A 19,855-nucleotide genomic window follows, 5' to 3' on the forward strand; every position below is an offset into this window, starting at 1 on the left:
GAACCTGAATAATATCATTAGGTTCTATTACTATAGCGATTCATGGGAAAGTATCAGCTTGTGAGACTGACACATCAACACAATAGTAATAATCCTCTCAACAAAGTTACTGGTAAATGGTAATACACAAGCGAAATGAACATACTGCATTTTGATATAAATTGGTAGAAGGGTGAGTCAAATATAAAGCAATTTCACATAGCAAAAATGAAAATTACCTTTGTCCGACGTAATTGTTGTCTTGATCAAGGTGTTTCTAGTTGCAGAAACGATATTAATCACAGCTGAAATGTGGATATGTGCCATAAAAAACCACCCGAAGCGCTCCTAAGAACTACATGTGTTTTCAAGAGCCAAATTTGAAATATAATATTCAGCTTATACGAGGAATCCGAATTTCCAGACAGTTGGGAGGTAAACTAAACTTTTGTCAGTAGTGAAAACAAAAGGCTACAAGTACATGGCTCAATGTTTACTCGATCAGAGGTTAGGGGAAGCAAAGCATATGATTATACATCGAATTGATCCATCTCTGCTCACAAAATTCCAATGTATAGACTATAGAGTACGAGAAAATTGTACACTGACAACAAATTGCAAGGCAAGCTTCCTTTAAGAATAAGCGAGTTCTTTAGTCCTCGTAGATGTGACAACATGCTTGAACACTTGTTTCTACTCTTCTTGTATTGGGTAGAGCAATCAGTTTCTACAAAAATGCAAAGATAAAGACATCCAAATCACCTAGATAATGAAGTCGTAAATAATCGAATATTTTTCTAGTTCACAAATAATTATTCAAAGTAACAAATCTTTTGACAAAATGAAAGTAATATAATCTCAGAAAAAAATTCGAAAGGGATTTTGTCTACACTAATCTATAGCCTAACAACTACAAGGCCTAAAAGATTTAATAATGCTGTTGGAGAAGGGATTTCAGATAAATATATACTTGCCATACACATGCAAATTAAGCATACTGCATATTTTCCATAGCTCAATGCACACTCTCTATGGGGTTGGCGTAAACATGATTACACATCCAATTGATCCATCCTGCTCACAAAACTATTGTATAGTATGAGGAAAATCAATCAAAAGTTAGTTTCCTTCACTAATAGCTAATTGTAAGGCATGCTCTGCTTCCCTCAAGAATAGGCGAGTGAGTTCCTTTTGTCCTCGCCGATATACTATACTTGACCATTTGTTTCTACTCATCTTGTATTGGGTCAAGCCACAAGTCTCTTTGCTGCAGCAATGCAAAAATAAAGTCATTGGGCATCACTTAGCTCAAAATGACCATATAAACCAACTTATTTCTTGAAAGTACCCTATTGAACGGCAATGATTACCTCTTCCCCCTATACGATTAACTGATTCAGAGTTAAAACAAACTAATAGGTAAAGGTTGATACCTTGAGTTATCTTCACAATTTGCATGTAGTCCTGGGCTTTCGGTACTGCACAACTTCCCAAGCAGTTCAGAGTCACAGTCCTCTGTTCCAGAATTCTCTTCTAGATCCGTCAACCTTGCATTCATAGTTTAAGGTAAATAAAAAGGTGTGAGAGGTCTCAGACTACCGAAATTTTTATAAATGCTTTAGCCGTGTGCATTGAATTACGCCATACACTTCAACCATAGTACCTAAAAAACTATCCATACTGGTTGGTATCCAATATTTAACTCATCTTGAAGTTGCATGTGAAAAATAGAACTTTGACCATGCAACCACCCATGTCCCACCAAATAAAAAACTGTTTGTGCGTGAAATTTTTTCTTAATTCTTTTCATTTGATTTTGATTTCACAAAATAAAATGAGTTCCATTGCAAAGATAAATAAATACAAGCAATCAATGAAAAGTACTAAATTAGATAGTAAGTGCACAAGGGCAAAAAGAAGAGTCTGAATTACTTGTATATACCCCACCTAAACCTTTGGCCAAGTTGTGAGATTTGCCAAAAGCTTAAAATTTTATTCAATGCTTATGCCTACGAGTGTGAAACAGGAATAATATGAATTGGAAATGATTATAAAGATGAAGGCCATGCCTACTTCATGATATAATATGCCTCTTAATCAACAGTATGTCAAAAAAAGCATAAGAAAAATCTAGGCGTTCCCAAAGGATTACTTCATATGAAGAAGATCCACAAGCAACTGCAGAGCTCCAGAATCTCCACAAGCCTCCCATACTGCTGCTCTAACTTCTGTATCTGATGGTTGCTCCTCCCTCTCAGACCCAACAAGCTTTTGGCAAAGTGACAGATCCAGTCAGGGCAAATACAAAGAAAATAAATAGACTAAAATGTACACCCATTTGTTGGTCAAGCACCGAATTAATTAAGCATTGTCTCAGGGAAAATGTTTTGCGTATTTTTTCAGAATGAAACATCCACTGAAGAAAAAGAAAACTAGTATATGTACATTTGATTGTTGCAAATCATCGTACATGGCATCTATTCACTATGTACTTTCAGGCAGTTCTCAAACATTAGCATTTGGACATTTCTCATTGAACAGTTTAGAGCATTGAGCAATAGATCAAGACCAAAAAGGCACAAATTCTAACAGAATATCCAAGTGTATCAAACAATTACATTAAGACCTAATTGCCAAAGCACACAACAGAGATGCTATCCCCACTGACATCAATAAGCATCTCATCCCCATTCTCAAAAACAGATATTAAATTGTTCTATATATTTAGATAACATCATCACTTAAGATTGTAACAGAGAAGCTACTGGAAAAAGATATTTGGAGGAGAAAAAATTATTTGTATGATATTATTGGAAAGCCAATTTTTTTTTTTTTTTTAAAAGCTCATACAACTGAAATGACTTGAGCATTTGATGAGGATAAAGCAGAAGGAACACAGTAGAAAATAAAAATAAAAGAAGTTGCCAGAGAGAAACTGTACCTCTTCAAGCAATAAAGCAACCTTAGAATGTTCATCTTCTTTCATAGCAATGGTTCTCAATGCACTTAAAAAATTTCCCGGAAACACCAGCTTATTTATATAAGAAGGCATGTTTCGCTGACCACTCCAGCTAAAATTGCAGATGTGATCAACTTTGCATTCATTATTGTCTTCATCCTTTTGGGAGCCAGGTGGAAAAAACCCATGATCCAACAAAGCTTTTGGCAATAGGCACCGCATTTCAGCTTTCTGAGAACACAATCACAACATTTCATCAGAGCAAAGAAGAAAAGAATGCAGGGAAAAGGAATATCCTTTAACATACAGGAAAAAAACAGAAATAGCTCAAATGGCATGTCTCTCCCCGACACAAAAAATGACCAGTGATTAAGAAATAAAGAAAACTTACCTGTATTTCAAGAAGCAGCGCTTTGGAGTCAGAAAAGGGCATGCTCTGAATTGCCTCGACAGGATAATGGACCTGTACATGCCACTCATCCAGTAAAATATCAACTACCACCAGAAAAGCACATATTTCTGACTGAACTAACTGAAAAGACACCATATAATATAAAAAAACTTTGTTGTTAAAAAAGAACAAAAATTCCTATGAATGCAATTACCATCAGATAGTCATCTGGGTTATTGTCAATGACGAAGCCATACAGGTACAATAATTCCTGCAATAAATAAAAGGTAAATGCTATCTTTTAGACTAGGGAGTAAAACTTGCGCCCCTAACAGAACACAGTATAGAACCACGATGTCTGAAACAGAGCATAATTGGAAAGGTTTCATTCAGCACATATACTAAGCATCTTCTCAGCCAATTTATAACAGTCAAGTCAATGCCACATCAAAGCATAAAAAAATCCAACAATTATCCTGAATCAAACACAAATTATGTGCAATTAATCGGAAAATATTTCAATCTAAGAAGTAATCATGAACAACACACAGATGCCTCTAGAAACGGAGATTTTTACAGTACATATAGTATAAAATGATTTAAAAGGAATATTCTAAAAGTAACCGAGATGCCAAGATATGGTTATAGATTGGTGTTACAAGTTAAAAGTACCTCATTTCCTTTGTTACCGTAACTGATGGAAATCTCTTTCTCATCTGGAATGGGCTTTTGTGCGGCTTCAAGTTAGAAAAACAAAATTGTTCAAATTAGTCAGATCCCAACTACTTAAAGAAAAAAAAGAAAAAGCAAAGATAACACCAAGACTTTCATTAACCAGAGTTTGTCACAACCATATTAATTTGAACATAGCTACCAGATAAAATAAACATTAGAACTTAGCAAATATATAAAATATAAACTGAGAGATGATGATACCAGAAAGAAGGTACATGGAGGGACGAACTCCAGTCATTAATCCTGTTCCATCAACTTCCCATGTTGCCAATGCCTTTAAATCTGAATAGCCATGTCAGGAATGAAACCATTACATCAAGTTACACTCTCAAACACAAAGAATCCAGCAAGCAGGCCATGAATGTATCAGTACACATTTACAACTGGTTTTGATCAGATACACCAAGAATTTAGTCATCATCTAAACACAGAAAAAAGAGAATTCACTTTTAATTGGGTAACTCAATTAATTTTTTAATTCAGGCACAACTAGTGTAGTTTAAATGAATTTTGTTTTGGACCTGCAAAAGTAACATTCATCCGATTGCCAAGTTTCAATGTTAATCCGCAAATCTTTCACAATATTGCTTTAAGAAAATAAACCAGAAACTAAATTTGGAGTCAGGAACACTTCAATGCAAATTCAAGGCTGTTATCTGAAAAAGGAATACATGGAGATTACATGATAAGCAAGCAGCACAGTAAAAGTGCCTTTCACGGAACATTTATTTGAGGTTTGCTTCAGAAAATTTTAAAATAAAATAAAAAAGAAAGAAAATTCTCTTGAATAAGGTCAAAAATTATTAAAAAAAAAAAAAAATTTGAAACAAATCAATGCTGAGCCATAGAATCTCCAATTTGGAAAACAGTTATACCATGGTTACAAAAGTCAATTCCAGGGACAAGACCCTCTACCCAAATAGTCTCTCTTTGATTTGATGTCGGACTGGAAGCCGCTCCATTGACTTGATCATTAACCCCACGCACCTCACATTCTATCAGAAGAAAGCCCAACCTTAGTTCAATAAAAAACTGTGACATCATGTATCCAACAACACAACAGCAATTTCATTTTAAAAGAAAGAAGTATGCCAAAAGAAAAATGACTAAGAACCATGGCCTCACTTTTTTCATTTTGTCCATTAAGCAACTCTCTAGATGAAATATGATTAGTGGAAGCCTCAGAACTTTCATTAACTGAACTGCAATTATCCCGACTCTCTTGAATTGGTGGAAATACATAGGAATGTGGAAAAGGAATGTTCAATGCACGGCTCCAAAATATAGAATTTGCCCTAGCGTGATGGCAGATAGGACATCAAAATTTGATGCACCATAAATAGACTTATATCAAGGAGATGCACAGAAAATAGTAATATTAAAGTAGCTTTACTAAGGATATACTTACCAAAGGAAATCTTCAAAAGAGACCTCACTGGCAAAAGAAGCAATCACATTGGTTAAGTAATGAGTGAAACTTTGAATTCATACATCTGTACATAAATAATCACAATATTATCACTGAACCTGTAAAAGAGACCATTTGACTGGATGAAGGTCCCAGAGATCACATGATCAACACAAAAAGAGTTGAAAAAAACACTTGTCTACACCAATCTACAACTATGACAACTACACGGTCTAAATTTTTTGAAGCGCTTTCCTTATGAAAAAAGAGCTCATAGATGAAACCAATTACAAATTACAGCATAACACATAATCAATCTTAGATTTTGTGAAATGAATATGCTTGAATTAATAGTAAAATTCACAGTATGTCAGGAAATTCATGAAGACCTACTGATTGGACCGCATCTACTAACACTAAATAGTAGACCTAAATACCAGTAAACATGGCAAACGATTCCCAGTAACAAAATTCTTCTACTTAATTGATCAAAACTGCACTATAACCAAACTTATAATAACATACAACATATTGATACTAGTGAATCAAACACTTATTACGCAACAAACTCGAAGTTTTTACCTCATATAAAAATAAAAGCAGACCAAGCGTGTGTGCGCATCCTTTGCACTAAAGAACATGTAAAAGTACATTCATACTCCTTAATTGTTAAAATAAAATAACACAATTACCTTTCCGAATCCCCATCCAGAATCAGTAGTTTCTTCACCAGATCCTTCACTTTGTCATCATACAAAGACAGCAACTTTTGTTTCTGTAACACAATTGTGTTTGGAAATTCTATTAATCTAAATGTGATACAATAGTGTTATCGAAGACAATCATCAATATTTGAATTTATCATGGAATTGATTTTCTACCATGATCACAAATCATTGTCGGGCAAATCCATTGTCTTGAAGGGAAAAACAAAAGTTTACCACAGCATTTCTTATATTCTTAAGTAGTCACAATTTGACTGATATTACACCATCAAATGCCACATATAAGAAATTTAACCATCCAACTTATTGAAGATTAACCTGCAATTGTGTAGCACGATACAATGTTGTCCCCTTCAGCTCCAAAAGCTCATCATCAGTAAACCATAATGAATTCCCAAATGTGGTAGGAAGCATATCAAGGTACCTGATACGATTTTTCAGCCTTAATAAAACTCATTCACAGAAAAACAAATAAGATATTAACTGAAGACTGAAAACAGTTTAACTAATACATACGGCTTCCATGAAGAATTCTTACGGAGACGCTCTAATGTTAGGAACAAAATCATCAAGAACCTATCATCTACTTCTCCCTCTTCAAACATTGCTCTACACTCCGGTCCAAGAAGAGGATCTTGCAGAACTCTCATTGGAGTAATAGCCAAATCCAACGGAACAACGAGTAGAACCCCTGTAATTAGGACCAATAAATGATTCCTTCCATTTCTTTTCAGAAAAAGTAAAATAGGGAAAACTGAAACCAATTCAAGAGATGCTAAGTTTTACGTTTCTTTTTCCCTCAATGTATTCTCAGTAAGAAAAACAAAACATGTGTGAAATGTGGATAGACTAAACTAGCAAATATTACCATCAGAAACTTCACTAGATGAAAATATTCCGAAGCCTTTATTTTCGTCAGAGTACTTGATTTTACATCCACGTAATTCCACTTTATTGACCTAATTCAAATCCCCAAAAAAAATTAATTAGCTTCCAAACATGACAACGGTATGAAGCCCTTACTTATATTATCGAGAAGCAAACAAAATTCCTGAGAAATGGACCTGTAACCACTGGAGAAACAGTTCCAGTTTTACTACTTTTGAAGTCGCCATAGCAGAGCAGCAACAAAGCCACAGCTGAGGTTTTACTTTTGGCCAAATATATAGGCATCACTGCTCTTAGCATCCACGCCACCCGAGCGTAGGACTAACGAAAATAATAACAAATAAAATTCTGCCACGTCACTTATCATTATACAAATACTGTACTTAAGACTTCTTTTTCTTCCACGTCATGCATAGTTTTACAACTGAAAAGTAGACGATCTCTAAAAAGATCAGCTGCAAGTCACGTGATTTTTTTCAAAACTTAATTACTCCAAGTGGCCGTCCATCATGTCTCAGGAGTATTCTTTCGTAACTAACACATTCAAACTGAATGAATCGTTTCCAATATTCCATTAATTAACAAATCAAACGGTCAAATCTTTCAACAGCCAGACGTCTTCGCTTTAGTTCCCATGTACTCACTAATTTGCAGGAACCAAACATGGAAGCTCATAACAAGGAATCCGAAGACCTCCCACAAGTACTGCTCCTCAAACCACCGCCAGACTTCATACTGTTTGGAGAGGAAGCCTTTCCCTCAAAAAAATTTCAGTTCTTGAAAGCATGGAAGTCAACGCTCCCTCTCGACCAATTCTTGAAAACACATGCGCAATCAGTTGAAGCCATTCTAACCTCGGGCAGTTCCCCCATCACAGCCGAGATTTTACGACTAATGCCAGCGGTTCGATTTGTGATCACCACTAGCACCGGCGTGAATCACATAGACATAGCCGAGTGCCGATGCCGCGGGATCTCTATTGCCAATGCTGGAACCGTTTTCTCTGAAGATGTGGCGGATTTGGCCGTTGGTTTGTTGATTGATGTGTTGAGGAATGTCTCTGCGGCAGATCAGTATGTTAGACAAGGGCTCTGGACTACTAAAGGGGACTATCCTCTCGGTTCTAAGGTAGTCACTCGTCAGATTCACCTCTGTTTGTTCAGTTAATTTAGAATTCGTTAGTGATTTGAAACATTTGGAATGATGCATGTATACTTCTGACATTTATTTGATTTTTCTATTTATAATTTCTTTCCAAAAGTAATATATCCAATTTGGAGCTTTTCATCAGTTTACATTGACTAGATCCTCTAGGAATTATGCCCTTGGCAGTTGGCATCAGTCGACCGGTAGCTCTAGATGGAAAATTCACAATAAATATATTTTCACTTTTTATTGACACTTCTATTAGTAATAACTTGGATACCCACAGAGGGTGAGATGCCTATTCACAATGATTATGACATGGTTAAAATTCATCAAACTATAACCAGTTACAAGACATTAGCTTTCTTGATTAGTTCTTTGTGGTGTTGATGACTGCTAATTTTTCAGCTAGGTGGTAAGCGAGTTGGGATTGTTGGATTGGGGAGCATTGGCTCATTAGTTGCTGAAAGACTAATCGCTTTTGGATGCCATATATCATACAACTCAAGAAGCCAAAAACCATCTGTTCCATACCCTTTCTATTCGAATGTCCGTGAACTTGCTGCTAATAGTGATGTTCTCATCATTTGCTGTGGATTAACTGAAGAAACACACCACATGATCAACAAGGAAGTTCTGTCAGCACTGGGAAACGAAGGAGTCATTGTTAATATTGGACGTGGGGCTATTATTGATGAGCAGGAATTGGTTCGGTGTTTAGTACAAGGAGAGATTAAAGGTGCAGGTTTGGATGTTTTTGAGAATGAGCCTAATGTTCCTAAAGAGCTCTCTGCATTGCAAAATGTTGTTCTGTCTCCTCATTGTGCTGTCGCTACAACAGATACTTTCAAGGATAGGCAAAAACTCGTGGTGGGAAACTTGGAAGCTTTCTTTTCAAATAAACCACTACTCACTCCAGTTGCCGATGACTAGATGGATTTTGTTCATCTTCTTGAAAACCATCATAGTGTGAGTTTTAATTTCTGTAACATTATTTGTTTGTGATCCTTCTAGAGGATCATATCAGAAACAATTATCTTGCCGAGCTGATTTTTCTCTCTATTTTTCTCCATTTTTAAACTATTGGGATTGTTACCACGATGATTTTTCCCTATCAATAATAATTTACTTATACCTAAAATGTACAACCAAACAAAAATTTTATAAAATATAAAATGATTATTATTATTATTATTTTTTCTAATTGTATAATTCAATTGTAATTATAACATTACTCTATTCCTATAAACACTAGTTGAACGACACAACATCTTGGCAGTTTCGTTAATACTGTAAAATCCTATTTTACCCTATGAATTCACTGTACACAGTAATTAGTGTACGGAGTTTTATGTAAATGGAAAATGTGGCAGTTAGATAGGGAGTATAATGGTACAGAGGATAAAATAGGTATTTTTATCTTTTAGTAGTCAAAATGGGTCAATCTTAAACGGATATTAACAGAAGATGGATTGTTGATAGTTCTCAAACATATGGGTGGAATGTTGATCGATTTCTAAACTAAAAGGGATAGCAAAGTGTTATTTCGCCGAACCTGGGGTAGGAATATGTGATTCGGCCAAAGCAAAAGGTCAAAAAGCCCAAATCTTTCAACAACCAGATATCTTCGCGTTTAGTTCCCAGCTGATCGCGAACCTGCGGGGACCAAACATGGAAGCTCATGACCGGGAACCCCAAGAGCTGCCGCAAGTACTCCTCCTCAAACCACCGCCTGACTTCAAACTGTTTGGAGAGGAAGCCTTTCCCTCAGAAAAAGTTCAGTTCTTGAAAGCATGGAAGTCAACACTCCCTCTCGATGAATTCTTGAAAACACATGCACAGTCAGTTGAAGCCATTCTATCATCGGGCGGCGCTCCCGTAACAGCTGAAATTTTACGGCTAATGCCAGCGGTTCGATTAGTGATGACCACTAGCGCTGGCTTGAATCACATAGACATAGCGGAGTGCCGACGCCGTGGCATATCTATAGCCAATGCTGGAACTGTTTTCTCTGAAGATGTGGCGGATTTGGCCGTTGGTTTGCTGATTGATGTGTTGAGGAATGTCTCTGCGGCAGATCGGTATGTTAGACAAGGGCTTTGGACTACTTAAGGAGACTATCCTCTCGGCTCTAAGGTTGTCACTTGTCAGATTCACCTCTGTATGTTCAGTTAATTTAGAATTCGTTAGTGATTTCACATTTAGAATGATGCCTATATACTTCTAACATTTATTTGATACTTTTTATAATTTCTTTCCAATAGTAATATATATTTTGAAGCTTTTCTTCAGTTTACCTAGACTAGATCCTCTCTAGATGGAAATAATGCATTTCTGGTTAGGAATAAGGTTAACAGGATGCAACAAGGAAATTAACAATTAACAATTAACAATGCCACTTTATATTGACACTTTTTGTAATAACTTTGCATACTGCTGGTTGCCACAATTTGTCTACAAAACTACATTATTTTTTTTTTCTTCTATTTTTCATTTAACTAAAATGAGAAACAAGGGCATGATTAGTATTGTAGATACTCAGAGAGGTTGAGATGCAGATGCCTATTATTTCTGTTCTGACCTTGGAGGGGTAATCATTTCATAATGCTTCTGACATGGTTAAAACTCGTCAAACTATAATCTAGTTACAAGACATTAGTTTTCTTAATTAGTTTTCTGTGGTATTGATGACTGCTAATTTTTCAGCTTGGCGGTAAGCAAGTTGGGATTGTTGGCTTGGGGAGCATTGGCTTATTAGTTGCTGAAAGACTAGTCGCTTTTGGATGCCACATATCATACAACTCAAGAAGCCAAAAACCATCTGTTCCATACCCTTTCTATTCAAATGTCCGTGAACTTGCTGCTAATAGTGATGTTCTCATCATTTGCTGTGGATTAACTGAAGAAACACGCCACATGATCAATAAGGATGTCCTATCAGCATTGGGGAAGGAAGGAGTCATTGTTAATATTGGACGTGGGCCTATTATTGATGAGCAGGAATTGGTTCAGTGTCTAGTGCAAGGAGAGATTAAAGGTGCAGGTTTGGATGTTTTTGAGAATGAGCCTGATGTTCCTAAAGAGCTCTTTGCAATGAACAATGTTGTTCTGTCGCCTCATTCTGCAGTTTTTACATGGGAAACTTTCAAGGATAGGCAAAAACTTGTGGTGGCAAACTTGGAAGCTTTCTTCTCAAATAAACCACTACTCACTCCAGTTGTGGATGAGTAGATGGATTTTAGGTTCGATTTTATTTTGTTCATTATATATCTTGAAAACCATCTTGTATACAACAGTCGATGTCCTTTTGGAAGTGATTTATGGTAAAAGTGTGAGTTTTAATCTCTTTAACGTTATTTATTTGTGATCCTTCATGTATAGTATCATATTTAGAGACAATTATTTCTTGCCATTAATCTTGCATGGTTGTTAGAGTTTTAAGCTAATCTTTCATCAAATTCTCTCTATTTTTCTCCCTTTTCTCTGATTGGGATTGTTTCCCTGGGGATTATTCATATAGAATTTTGTTTAATACTATCAAATCCTACTTTATGCTATGCAATTCAGCCTGCACACTACTTATTATACGAGTTTTATGTAATTGGAAAATTTGGAAGTGAGACTGGGAGTACAGATATTGCTTTAAGTGCTAAATGGGCTTTTAAGTGAGACGTTCTATATTGTTCTGTTAGCAAGAAAGAAGAATCTTAAAAACAAAGACGTGGGAATATTTGGGACACAAATTCATAACTTTTGATTCAATGTAATCCAATGGATTTGGATGAGAAGTTAGTTAAATTTTAATGTCAACTAAGTAAACAATGGTCATAAATTTGTGTCACAGATCTTAGTACAATAGCCTCATCCTGTTGTTTTGTTAACTTTCCCACTTAATTCATTGGGAATGCTTCTTTCTATTTTTTTTACTCCACCATTATATAAAATTTTCCTTTAAACACTCACGTGACTGATCTACAAATATTCTCTATTCTACTGTTCAGTTTCAGTATCTAAGCCCTGAAAACCATCAATGGAAAATCATAATCATGAAGCAAATATAAACCAAGATTACCTATGCAATGGCCTCCTACAAGTTCTAGTTCTTGAACCACCACCAGTATTCAAATTTCATGGTGAGCAACTATCAAAAATATTCCACTTCTTGAAAGCATGGGAGTCACCACTCCCTCTGCATCAATACTTGACCATCAATTCACAATCAGTCAAAGCTGTCCTTTCCGCTGGAACCACTCCTATCACGCCTGACATTATCCGGCTAATACCATCTTTGGGAATCATCGTCACCACAAGCGCTGGCCTAAACCACATCGACCTGCAAGAGTGTAGACGCCGCCAAATATCCATTGCCATTGCTGGAACCTTGTATTCTGAAGATGCTGCAGATCTGGCTGTTGGACTGCTCATCGATGTATTCAGAAAGATTTCAACTGCTGATCGATATGTAAGACGCGGGCTTTGGGCTAGTCAACGGGATTATCAGTTTCCTCTTGGTTCTAAGGTTCTCTTTTGCATCTCTATTTACTCGTCTGTTGAGGGAAATAGTTTCTGTGATAATTTTATTCAGAAACTTTTAAGATTTTTGTTGGAATTTGTACTACTTACTCAAACGCTTGTAATTGAGTTTGTAATCCATAACTTGAACTTGATACTTCAATTTGATCCAAAAACAAGTAAAAAGTCCAACATTAACATCTATAGCTAACTTTGTGTACCATGTTGTAATGTTAAAGATGTAAATATGGAATATCAGAACTTTCAGACCCTAGATAAATCATTAAAAATTAATTTCCTAACACTTTATGATGTTCATAATTGGTATTTCAGTTGGGAGGCAAGCAAGTTGGCATTGTTGGATTGGGAAGCATTGGCTTAAATGTGGCAAAAAGACTGGAGGCTTTCGGCTGCAATATATTGTACAACTCGAGGAAAAAAAAGCCATCTGTTCCATATCCATATTATCCAGATGTTTGTGATCTTGCGACTCATTGTGATGTTCTCATCATTTGTTGCGGATTAACTGATGAAACCCACCATATGATTAACAAGAAAGTCTTATTGGAATTGGGGAAGGAAGGAGTCATTATTAACGTTGGACGTGGGGCTGTCATTGATGAGAAGGAGATGGTAGAGTGTTTGGTGCAAGAAGAGATAGCAGGTGCTGGTTTGGATGTGTTTGAGAGCGAGCCTAATGTTCCTAAAGAGCTATTTTCATTAGAAAATGTTGTGTTGTCACCACATAGAGCTGTCCATTCAGAGGAAACATTAATGGCTTTGTGTGACCTTGTGGTGGGGAATTTTGAAGCTTTCTTCTCAAATAAACCCTTACTTACCCCATTGGTGGAAGATTGAATGTTGGATTTCTGTCTGGAAGATACTTCCTTTTGTCTTGCTCTCACAAAGTACTGTAATTGGCAAAATGACAGCGTTATATTAATTATTCCTTGCTGAACTGATTTCCATGACCGACATCCATGACATAGTTTTAGTAGTTATAAACCAAATTTGCATTATTCCTCTCAAAATTCCCAACCCTTTCTTTTTTCCATTTGATTGTTTCCACTGGAATAATTCACATAGAAAGTTATCCAATAACAGAGCATTGGTAATTTTGTTTCATCCCATCTCATGATCCAGCACACTAATTTTGGAGTGACGTGAATAACACGTTTTTACTCTCTGGCATGCGTTTATTGAATATTCGGGAGGATGGTCGGTTATGAGTGCCTATAAATACAACCCTAGCCATCGACTTGCTTGACTCATCTCCAGAGATTCTCTATTCATCTTCTTTGGTTTCAGCATCCAGGCCCTGTAAACCATCAATGGAGAATCATAATCACGAAGCAAAAGCAAACCAAAATTACTTGTGCAATAGCCTCCCAGAAGTTTTAGTTCTTGAACCACCACCAGTATTCAAATTTCATGGTGACCAACTGTCAAAAAGATTCCACTTCTTGAAAGCATGGGAGTCACCACTCCCTCTGCACCAATACTTGACCATCCATTCACAATCAGTCCAAGCCCTACTTTCCTCTGGAAGAAATCCTATCACGTCTGAAATTATCCAGCTACTACCATCTTTGGGAATCATCGTCACCCCAAGCGCTGGCCTAAACCACATCGACCTGCAAGAGTGTAGACGCCGCCAAATATCCATTGTCACTGCTGGAACCTTGTATTCTGAAGATGTTGCAGATCTGGCTGTTGGGCTGCTCATTGATGTATTCAAAAAGATTTCAACTGCTGATCGATATGTAAGACACGGGCTTTGGGCTAGTCAACCGGATTATCAGTTTCCTCTTGGTTCTAAGTTTCTCTTTTACATCTCTATTTACTCGTTTGTTGAGGGAAACTATTTCTGTGATAAATTTTACTGAACAAAACTTTAGAATTTTTACTGCAGTTTGTAGTGGGTATTAGTTTCAGACAGTTGAAGAAATTGGCCATTTAGTAAATTAAATAATCTTGCATTTTTATTCTAAAATCATTTATCAACACTTTTTGAAGTTCATAATTGGAATTTCAGTTGGGAGGCAAGCAAGTTGGCATTGTTGGATTGGGAAGCATTGGCTTAAATGTGGCAAAAAGGCTGGAGGCTTTCGGCTGCAATATTTTGTACAACTCTAGGCAAAAGAGGCCATCTATTCCATATCCATATTATTCAGATGTTTGTGATCTTGCGGCTCTTTGTGATGTTCTCATCATTTGTTGCGGATTAACTGATGAAACCCGCCATATGATTAACAAGGAAGTCTTACTGGCAATGGGGAAGGAAGGAGTCATTATTAACGTTGGACGTGGGCCTATCATTGATGAGAAGGAAATGGTAGGGTGTTTGGTGCAGGGGGAGATAGCAGGTGCTGGTTTGGATGTGTTCGAGAATGAGCCTTGTGTTCCTAAAGAGCTCGTTCAATTAGACAATGTTGTATTGTCACCACATAAAGCTGTCCATTCAGAGGAAACATTAATGGCTTTGTGTGACCTTGTGGTGGGGAATTTTGAAGCTTTCTTCTCAAAGAAACCCTTACTTACGCCATTGGTGGATTATTGAATGTTGGGTTTCTGTCTGGAAGTTATTTTTTCCTCCATTCTTATTTGAAAGCTTTGTTTTCCTTTTGTATGTGGAAGTGAGAGTATTAAATTGCTCTCACATAAAACAAGCAGTGGTCATAAGTACTGTAACGGCAATTTGAAAGCATCATGTTAAGAAAATTATTTCTTGCTGAACTGATTTCCATGAATGAGCCAATCTAGCGTCATTCCTCTCAAAATTTCCCCCTGCTTTTTCCATTTTGATTGTTTCCCCTGGGACTATTCATATAGAAAATTTCCAATCACAGAGTATTGGTAATTTTGTTTCATCCCATCACTGTGATCCAACTCAATATATATTTTTGGAGTGCAGTAATACTATACTTACCGACCCAAATACCAATTTTTACATACCGACCCAACTATCCAACAACCCAAATCTCAAAATTTGACCCAATTCACATGAGTCAGTATGTCAGATCGGTAACTGGGTCGGTAAGTCTAGCATTACTGTATGAGAAGAGTTTACGGTGGGGCAGGGGTTATACATGTGTTGGGGAACATAAATAATATATTAGATTTTTTTTTTTAAATAGTGGTTCAAATATTTTGAAGCGAATTCAATATAATAAAGATCATTCTCATAGCCTAGTTAACCCTTTTTTCATGTAGAAATATATATATTTATACTTTTGAGATAAATACAATGAATGCTTTTATAAATTATTTTGATTCGTAGAGACTATTTTTTAATTATTATCATAAAATAAAATATAATTGATATAAAATATATGTTGGAGGCAGTTTGAGTTTTTGATAATTAATATCACCTTATTTTAAATTCTTATTAAACTTTGATCGGTGGTGATGCTGATGTTAGAATGTATTTTGAGCACAACAGTTTTCGTATTGTTATTATTATTATTTTTAAAATTTTTACTTTTTATTTATTTATTTATTTTTTCTTGGCATTAACTAGGGTATTGAAATAATTAAGTGGTGTGCGGGCCGAAAAAGGTGTCTCTGGTTTTTGGATGTTTCAATCGCGAACAGATTTGTAGTGTGGGTTAATGAAGGGTATCTCGGTCTTCTTACTTCCAAATATGGACGAATTTTTTTTGTTTTTTCTATCCAAAATTCTTTGTAGAAAAATGTTAGGACAAAAAATCCTCTTAGACTTGACGATGCCCAATAATGAAATAAAAATGTCACAGTTCAAGATCTCAATCTAATTTCGATTAGGCTTATGCTTAAAATCACTTTGTGAACTACTCACTCTATGAGTTATACTATCTTATAAGTTAAACTAAACTTGATTTTAGCCAATTAGCTTGTGACAGTCTATAAATAGGAAATTAGAATCTCATTCTATTTCCTCTTCTACTAAGATTATAAATCTTATTCAAACTATTAAACTTGATCAGATAAGGTCAAGAAATCATATCTCTTTTATGATAGGGATTATCTCCCAAAATATGACTTATTGTTCTACTAAGATTCAAAATCTTATTTAAACTATTCAACTTAATCTGATAAGGTCAAGAAATCATATCTCTTTCAGGATCGGGATTATCTCTCAAAATAGAACTTAGTGTCCTACTAAGATTCCAAATCTTATTTAAATTATTAAACTTAATCTGATAACGTCAATAAATCGTATCTCTTTCATAATAGAGGTTTTATCCCAAAATAGGATTTAATATCCTACTAAGATTCCAACCCCTTGGGTTCACTATAAAAACAGAAGCTTGCCCTCTCATTAGACATGCAATCTCTCATAGTCAATTTACATTACTCAAAACCATCTATTTGCTCATAAATTCTTGCTCCCAAGAACCCGACGCCTATGCTGTAGTCCTAACCTCTGACAAGACTCCTGGTAATTCTTCATCTCCTTAATTCTTATCAAATAATCTCTTTCAATCTCGCTAACTTGAGCGTCGAAGTGCCTACATCAAACACCACTCCAGTATTTTTCGAAAGCTTTACGCTTGCCCTTTCATGTATACAGATCTAGTAAATTATCAGTGGCCTCAATCTTACAAGATCAGACCCTATTTTCATGACAGTAGATTTTTTACATCTACAAGAAACATGACATCATAAGTCTTAACCATCGGTGCGTAATCAAGTGACAGGAGAGAACTTCTTAGACGTATTATTTTAAACAGTAATACTATACTTACCGACCCAAATACCAATTTTTATATACCGACCCAACTATCCAACAACCCAAATCTCAAAATTTGACTCAATTCACATGAGTCAATATATAACATCGGTAACTGGGTCGGTAAGTCTAGCATTACTGCTTCTCATATATAATTTATAAGAGCAGTTGAACACTTTACACGTATCGGTGTAAAAACCAATAACTAACAAAAACCAATCAAATGTCCTCCATTCTCCGTGTGCTTCGCAATCACGCATTGCGTGGGATAAAGGTAGTTTGGTGGAATAACGAAGATAATCATCAATAATGGGAATTGGCGAAGATCTCCTACCCAAAGATCTGCCAGAAGTCCTGGTGATTAAACCTCCACCGCCCATGATCCTTTTCGGGGACGAATTCATTGCAAAGAAATTCAAAATCCTGAAAGCATGGGAGTCACCACTCCCTCTAGACCAATTCTTGACTAATTATGCACATTCAGTTAAAGCCGTACTCTGCTCTGGGGCCTCTCCCATCAGTCCCCAAGTACTCAACTTTCTTCCATCACTGCGACTTGTTGTGACAGCGAGTGCCGGCATAAACCACATTGATTTGCCTGAGTGTCGCCGTCGTGGAATTTCTGTTGCTAACTCCGGCAACGTGCTTTCTGAAGATGGCGCTGATGCGGCTGTGAGCTTGTTAATTGACGTGTTCAGAAGGATTTCGGCTGCTGATGGTTATGTCAAACAAGGACTTTGGGCTTCCAGAGGAGATTATCCTCTTGCTTCTAAGGTCATTATCTCTCTCTTTATATATTTATATATTTGTTTAATTCTCTTGGTCTTCTATTCTTTCCGGATTAACATATATTTATGTTCCCCGGAATTTACTTTTACAAGAAAAACACTAAGAAATTTTGAGTTATATGGTCATAGATATTAGTCAACAGGAGACATCAGTGATTTTAATATAATATTGGGAGAAAGAAATTCTATGGTTCTTTTCTATAAATACTCATTGACTTGTTGGTATCTAAGCGATTCATCCAGAACTCGATTGTTGACTGAACATTATCTAAAATAATGAAATCAATAAGTTTAAGTACAAGAATCACATGAGTGTCTAAGATGTCAGAGAATGTATATTAGTTATAAGTGAAGTGATATTCTTATAAATTAGTAAAAATCTGAGTGTCCATCCAATGTAGTGTGATTATTTGAATTTTCAGTTGGGAGGCAAGCGAGTTGGGATTGTGGGACTGGGGAACATTGGCTTACAAGTTGCCAAAAGGCTGGAGGCCTTTGGCTGTAATATATTGTACAACTCAAGGAAGAAAAAGCCAGTATCATACCCCTTCTTTTCCGATGTTTGTGAACTTGCAGCTAATAGCGATGCCCTCATCCTTTGTTGTGGATTCACTGACCAAACTCGCCACATGATCAACAGAGAAGTTTTATTGGCACTAGGCAAGGAAGGTGTAATTGTTAATGTTGGACGTGGGGCTATTATTGATGAAAAGGAAATGGTGCAATGTTTGGTGCAGGGAGAGATTGCAGGTGCTGGTTTGGATGTGTTTGAGAACGAGCCAAATATCCCTAAAGAGTTCTTTACAATGGATAATGTTGTGCTGTCGCCACACGCGGCTGTATTTACCTCAGAATCATTCCTAGATTTGTGTGAACTTGTGGTGGGGAACTTGGAAGCATTCTTCTCAAATAAACCATTACTTTCTCCAGTCACAGATGAGTGAATTGTGTTTCTATTTACATGTTTCTCTACTATATTTCATAGCTCTTTTCCTCCACTTATTGGATAACCTTTGCCCTTATAGTAGAAGTTATGCGGGGTCTAAGGCTATCCTGGGTTTAGGTGATAAGGATAAGCCACATGGGCAAATCAAATCAAAAGGATCTACTCTATTTCATAGCTCTTTTCTGGGAAGTGTCGCTTATAAGTGCCCTAGCTCGCATGATGCAGTGGAGCTGCGATTGCAATGTCAACTAATCCGACAGAATGCTCAGGTTTGTAACTATTATGGTTAACTCTGGTGCTTAAACAATTCTCTGAATAACCAAATAGGAGAAGAAAAGGAAGATGATAGATGTTTAATTGTTTGTATTGAGAAGCATTATGTGTTTGTAGAATTGCCTAAAAACCACTGTTAAATGCGGTTATACGCTCAAGTATTTGGCTCAAGATTCTGACATACATAATGTATCCAAATGCCTACCATGCGAGCAAATTTACTTACAGCTATGATAAATTGTTAAATAAGAGGAACTGAGACAACAGTAGTCTAATGGGCCTTAATTTATATGGTGGGCATTAAGTTATTTGTGAAGAAGCTCTGGCATGGGGCAATGGTGGGCATTAAAATATGACCAAATTATATTTTAGTAGCAACAGTATCTAGCACAGC

The 19,855-nt window shown here is 36.3% G+C and overlaps 5 protein-coding genes and 1 pseudogene across 6 annotated transcripts; 5 read left to right on the forward strand and 1 right to left on the reverse strand.

Annotated features, from left to right (window-relative positions):
• Window positions 1-544: 544 nt before the first annotated feature.
• Window positions 545-7,333, reverse strand: LOC116126187. 2 transcript variants are annotated; one of them, XM_031411892.1, is made up of 16 exons: window positions 7,262-7,333; window positions 7,066-7,156; window positions 6,714-6,888; window positions 6,516-6,621; window positions 6,165-6,247; window positions 5,473-5,499; window positions 5,190-5,359; window positions 4,940-5,059; window positions 4,266-4,346; window positions 4,002-4,066; window positions 3,544-3,600; window positions 3,330-3,470; window positions 2,921-3,169; window positions 2,132-2,247; window positions 1,413-1,526; window positions 545-1,246 (listed from the first exon to the last, which is right to left on the reverse strand). In XM_031411892.1, the coding sequence occupies exons 1-16, from the start codon at window positions 7,310-7,312 to the stop codon at window positions 1,099-1,101; spliced, it is 1,794 nt and encodes a 597-aa protein (XP_031267752.1). In that variant the 5' UTR covers window positions 7,313-7,333; the 3' UTR covers window positions 545-1,098. The 2 variants fall into 2 exon arrangements, with proteins under 2 accessions (XP_031267752.1, XP_031267753.1); XM_031411893.1 differs by having other exon boundaries at window positions 547-1,246; window positions 3,330-3,401.
• A 294-nt stretch (window positions 7,334-7,627) lies between these two features.
• Window positions 7,628-9,370, forward strand: LOC116126208 (glyoxylate/hydroxypyruvate reductase HPR3-like). Its single transcript, XM_031411915.1, has 2 exons — window positions 7,628-8,213; window positions 8,640-9,370. The coding sequence occupies exons 1-2, from the start codon at window positions 7,749-7,751 to the stop codon at window positions 9,162-9,164; spliced, it is 990 nt and encodes a 329-aa protein (XP_031267775.1). The 5' UTR covers window positions 7,628-7,748; the 3' UTR covers window positions 9,165-9,370.
• Window positions 9,371-9,589: 219 nt separating this feature from the next.
• Window positions 9,590-11,635, forward strand: LOC116126188 (annotated as a pseudogene).
• A 591-nt stretch (window positions 11,636-12,226) lies between these two features.
• On the forward strand, window positions 12,227-13,659 carry LOC116126230 (glyoxylate/hydroxypyruvate reductase HPR3-like). The gene is made up of 2 exons (XM_031411936.1): window positions 12,227-12,750; window positions 13,077-13,659. The coding sequence occupies exons 1-2, from the start codon at window positions 12,262-12,264 to the stop codon at window positions 13,599-13,601; spliced, it is 1,014 nt and encodes a 337-aa protein (XP_031267796.1). The 5' UTR covers window positions 12,227-12,261; the 3' UTR covers window positions 13,602-13,659.
• A 303-nt stretch (window positions 13,660-13,962) lies between these two features.
• Window positions 13,963-15,457, forward strand: LOC116126202 (glyoxylate/hydroxypyruvate reductase HPR3-like). The gene is made up of 2 exons (XM_031411908.1): window positions 13,963-14,563; window positions 14,779-15,457. Exons 1-2 carry the CDS (start codon window positions 14,075-14,077, stop codon window positions 15,301-15,303), a joined length of 1,014 nt encoding a protein of 337 aa, XP_031267768.1. The 5' UTR covers window positions 13,963-14,074; the 3' UTR covers window positions 15,304-15,457.
• Window positions 15,458-17,663: 2,206 nt separating this feature from the next.
• On the forward strand, window positions 17,664-19,558 carry LOC116126189 (glyoxylate/hydroxypyruvate reductase HPR3-like). The gene is made up of 2 exons (XM_031411894.1): window positions 17,664-18,228; window positions 18,665-19,558. Exons 1-2 carry the CDS (start codon window positions 17,764-17,766, stop codon window positions 19,184-19,186), a joined length of 987 nt encoding a protein of 328 aa, XP_031267754.1. The 5' UTR covers window positions 17,664-17,763; the 3' UTR covers window positions 19,187-19,558.
• The last annotated feature ends 297 nt before the right edge of the window (window positions 19,559-19,855 follow it).

This window comes from Pistacia vera, unplaced genomic scaffold, assembly GCF_008641045.1.
Source record: "Pistacia vera cultivar Batoury unplaced genomic scaffold, PisVer_v2 Contig177, whole genome shotgun sequence".
Classification (NCBI taxonomy): domain Eukaryota; kingdom Viridiplantae; phylum Streptophyta; class Magnoliopsida; order Sapindales; family Anacardiaceae; genus Pistacia; species Pistacia vera.

Excerpts from the sequence above, each read along its gene's own strand:
- LOC116126187 (XM_031411892.1), bottom strand. The coding sequence starts at position 7,312 with ATGGCGACTTCAAAAGTAGTAAAACTGGAACTGTTTCTCCAGTGGTTA. Across the intron at positions 6,889-7,065 it reads ATCTAGTGAAGTTTCTGATG|GGGTTCTACTCGTTGTTCCG; the intron begins GTAATATTTGCT and ends TCCTAATTACAG. Across the intron at positions 6,248-6,515 it reads ATCGTGCTACACAATTGCAG|AAACAAAAGTTGCTGTCTTT; the intron begins GTTAATCTTCAA and ends ATTGTGTTACAG.
- LOC116126208 (XM_031411915.1), top strand. The coding sequence starts at position 7,749 with ATGGAAGCTCATAACAAGGAATCCGAAGACCTCCCACAAGTACTGCTC. Across the intron at positions 8,214-8,639 it reads ACTATCCTCTCGGTTCTAAG|CTAGGTGGTAAGCGAGTTGG; the intron begins GTAGTCACTCGT and ends CTAATTTTTCAG.
- LOC116126230 (XM_031411936.1), top strand. The coding sequence starts at position 12,262 with ATGGAAAATCATAATCATGAAGCAAATATAAACCAAGATTACCTATGC. Across the intron at positions 12,751-13,076 it reads AGTTTCCTCTTGGTTCTAAG|TTGGGAGGCAAGCAAGTTGG; the intron begins GTTCTCTTTTGC and ends TTGGTATTTCAG.
- LOC116126202 (XM_031411908.1), top strand. The coding sequence starts at position 14,075 with ATGGAGAATCATAATCACGAAGCAAAAGCAAACCAAAATTACTTGTGC. Across the intron at positions 14,564-14,778 it reads AGTTTCCTCTTGGTTCTAAG|TTGGGAGGCAAGCAAGTTGG; the intron begins TTTCTCTTTTAC and ends TTGGAATTTCAG.
- LOC116126189 (XM_031411894.1), top strand. The coding sequence starts at position 17,764 with ATGGGAATTGGCGAAGATCTCCTACCCAAAGATCTGCCAGAAGTCCTG. Across the intron at positions 18,229-18,664 it reads ATTATCCTCTTGCTTCTAAG|TTGGGAGGCAAGCGAGTTGG; the intron begins GTCATTATCTCT and ends TTGAATTTTCAG.